The sequence below is a fragment of the Peromyscus leucopus genome, chromosome 8b (assembly GCF_004664715.2).
Source record: "Peromyscus leucopus breed LL Stock chromosome 8b, UCI_PerLeu_2.1, whole genome shotgun sequence".
Classification (NCBI taxonomy): Eukaryota; Metazoa; Chordata; class Mammalia; order Rodentia; family Cricetidae; genus Peromyscus; species Peromyscus leucopus.
The window spans coordinates 92,224,129-92,226,862 of record NC_051086.1 but is presented as its reverse complement, the minus strand read 5'-3'; the positions used below and the strand labels follow the sequence as shown (position 1 = coordinate 92,226,862).

Sequence of the window (2,734 nt, the reverse complement as noted above, 5' to 3'; positions counted from 1 at the left end):
ATTCACCTAAGCTTTACCTTACACACAGGTTTGTAGGACGAAGGGTATCCTCTGATGCCCTAATTTTTCTGGGTTCCCCACGGCCACATCGTGAACCACTTCCTTCCTTAGAAGAATTAACCTAAGTAACAACTTCAGGTAACCAATTTAAAAACATCCTAATCCAAATGATGCTCTATAAGGTTCAGGTTTTGATTATTTTATGTGGATTAAATGGTTAAATCTGTGAATGAGTGGGGTGAAGAGTGGGTTCATGGGTGGCTATTTCATAGCCGAGATCTGTCGAGTGTGGGAGGACCAGCATGTAATTTCCCCCACCCTAAAGAACGCCGATCGATCCTCACCCTAAGACCACGCAGAGCTAGTACCCGCACCCCAACAGGGTCAAAATGGTAGAACGTGACGGAGGCGCAGTCGCACTCGAAACCTCCGCCAGTTTCTTGGCCGCCCAAGACAACTACCACCCACACTGCGCAGGCGCGCAAGCGAACCAAGCGTTCCCTCCCCCCTTCACCCCCGACCCCTCCCTGAATCCACAGGACGCCCTCTTCCAGACACCTCCAGTGCGCAAGCGCCGCGCCTTGACTCCGCCCCCCGACCAATCGGAAGCCGCAGCGTAGGGGCGCCCGGGAGCTTGACGCCATGGGTGGGGCCGGGACGTGAGGGCAGCGCGCTGGCGTCACAGGGGCGGCTATATAAGTGAATCCAGGCGCCGCCCCTCCGCCCCAGTCACTGAGCCGCCGCCGAGGACTCAGCTGCCTCCCCCTCGAGCCCCCTCGCTTCCCGACGCTCCGTCCCCCCCGCCCGCCTTCTCCCGCAGCCGCCTTCCGCAGGCCGTTTCCACCGAGGAAAAGGAATCGTATCGTATGTCCGCTATCCAGAACCTCCACTCTTTCGGTAAGCCGGGGCGGGCGGGCGGGCGGGGAGGGGAAGGTCGCGGGCCCGGGTGGGGGTGGCGGGAACGGAGCTCGGCGAAACCGCTGGGCGCGGCGGACTCCTCGTTAGTTCGGGCGGAAGGGGCGGCGAGGCCCGCGGGCCCAAGATCTGGGCCTGGGGTCGGCCTCCGAGGGTGCCGGAAGGGACGGGTGGGAGGGGGAGGTCAGCCCTTGGGCGGGCCCGACGTCTCGGGTGGCGCATTTACTAATGGCTCCTGCCTCTCTGCGGGCCACACCCGCCCCCTCCCGCCACCCCTGCGTCACGTCCTCTACGTCACCGTCGTTGTCACGGGGCGGGGGAGGGAGGCCCCGCCTTAGGTCCCCGGCTTCCGGTTGGTTGCATCAGCCGGGTGGGGCGCTGCTTGCCCGCTAGGGCTCTCGGGCACGTGATCGGCTGCAGAGGGAGGGAGGGCGGGCCTTGGACCGAAGGCCCAGACTTTGTCCAGCTGACCTGATCTGGGAGGGACGACAAAGGACGCCTCCGGAGCCCAGACGATTTCAGTGCTGGCATCTGCACGCCAAAAAGATGAGTTGGAGAGGGGAAGTTACAAAGGAGACGCAAGGCCTCTAAACGCTCTTAATTGTTTCTCCCCAGACCCCTTTGCTGATGCAAGTAAGGGTGATGACCTGCTTCCTGCTGGCACTGAGGATTATATCCATATAAGAATTCAACAGAGAAACGGCAGGAAGACCCTTACTACTGTCCAAGGGATCGCTGATGATTACGATAAAAAGAAACTAGTGAAGGCGTTTAAGAAGGTGGGTCTGCTGTAGAAAGACTACCTTTTATTGTCTACAAGGGGAGAGGATGCAGACTACAAGGGATTAAGTGCCTTGCATGGCGTCATGTTCTACCCACTTTGTTTTCAGAAATTTGCCTGCAATGGTACTGTAATTGAGCATCCAGAATATGGAGAAGTAATTCAGCTACAGGGTGACCAGCGCAAGAACATATGCCAGTTCCTGATAGAGGTGAGCTCGGGACTGTCAGCCTTTTTAAGGTGTGGGATTCCTGGTGTTGGGGTTGGAAGGGTGTGTGTGCCCTCAGTTGAGCCAGGATTGACAGGATAATAATCCCTCCTTGGGGATTCCTCTGTCTCGTGTAGTAGTTGGAAAACTGGTGGTTAGTGTCATTCACAGACTTGACCCCTCCCTGTCCTCTAAAACTTTTGTCCTTTTCTCTCTGCAGATTGGACTGGCTAAGGACGACCAGCTGAAGGTCCATGGGTTTTAAGTGCTTGTGACTCTCTGAAGCTTAAGTGAGGATTTCCTTGCAATGAGTAGAATTTCCCTTCTGTCCCTTGTCACGAGTTTAAAAACCTCACAGCTTGTATAATGTAATCATTTGGGGTCCGCTTTTAACTTGGACTAGTGTAACTCCTTCATGCAATAAACTGAAAAGAGCCATGCTGTCTAGTCTTGAAGTCCCTCATTTAAACAGGTCAAGCCTGAAACACAGCAATAACAATGTTTCAGCCAAGCCCAGAGCCCCAAGTTCATAGGCTGTGTCTGCCCAGAAACTCCTCAGCTCTCCCACTACAGAGTCCCCCGCCCTAGGAGAATGTCATCACTTGAGCAACCCAGGTAAACAGAATGGGTGACACCACAGCAGCTGTGCCACCAGAGGGGGTCTGGCAGGGACCCCCAGTGTCTGACCAGGTGGGCAGAATTCAGAAAGGGCCACCTTTTCTGAGGTCATGGACATCTGGCTCACCACCAGGGTAATCTTTAGCCAGATAGATCCTAGCTAAGGGATGTCGAAACAGCTGAAGGGTGAGGCCAGCCTAGTATCAGTTAAC

The 2,734-nt window shown here is 55.8% G+C and overlaps 1 protein-coding gene across 1 annotated transcript; it reads left to right on the top strand.

Annotated features, from left to right (window-relative positions):
- The first annotated feature begins 709 nt into the window (after positions 1 to 709).
- Eif1 (eukaryotic translation initiation factor 1) lies at positions 710 to 2,345 on the top strand. Its single transcript, XM_028862291.2, has 4 exons — positions 710 to 897; positions 1,531 to 1,694; positions 1,806 to 1,907; positions 2,125 to 2,345. The coding sequence occupies exons 1-4, from the start codon at positions 867 to 869 to the stop codon at positions 2,167 to 2,169; spliced, it is 342 nt and encodes a 113-aa protein (XP_028718124.1). The 5' UTR covers positions 710 to 866; the 3' UTR covers positions 2,170 to 2,345.
- The last annotated feature ends 389 nt before the right edge of the window (positions 2,346 to 2,734 follow it).

Excerpts from the sequence above, each read along its gene's own strand:
- Eif1 (XM_028862291.2), top strand. The coding sequence starts at position 867 with ATGTCCGCTATCCAGAACCTCCACTCTTTCG. Across the intron at positions 898-1,530 it reads CCAGAACCTCCACTCTTTCG|ACCCCTTTGCTGATGCAAGT; the intron begins GTAAGCCGGGGC and ends GTTTCTCCCCAG. Across the intron at positions 1,695-1,805 it reads TAGTGAAGGCGTTTAAGAAG|AAATTTGCCTGCAATGGTAC; the intron begins GTGGGTCTGCTG and ends CTTTGTTTTCAG.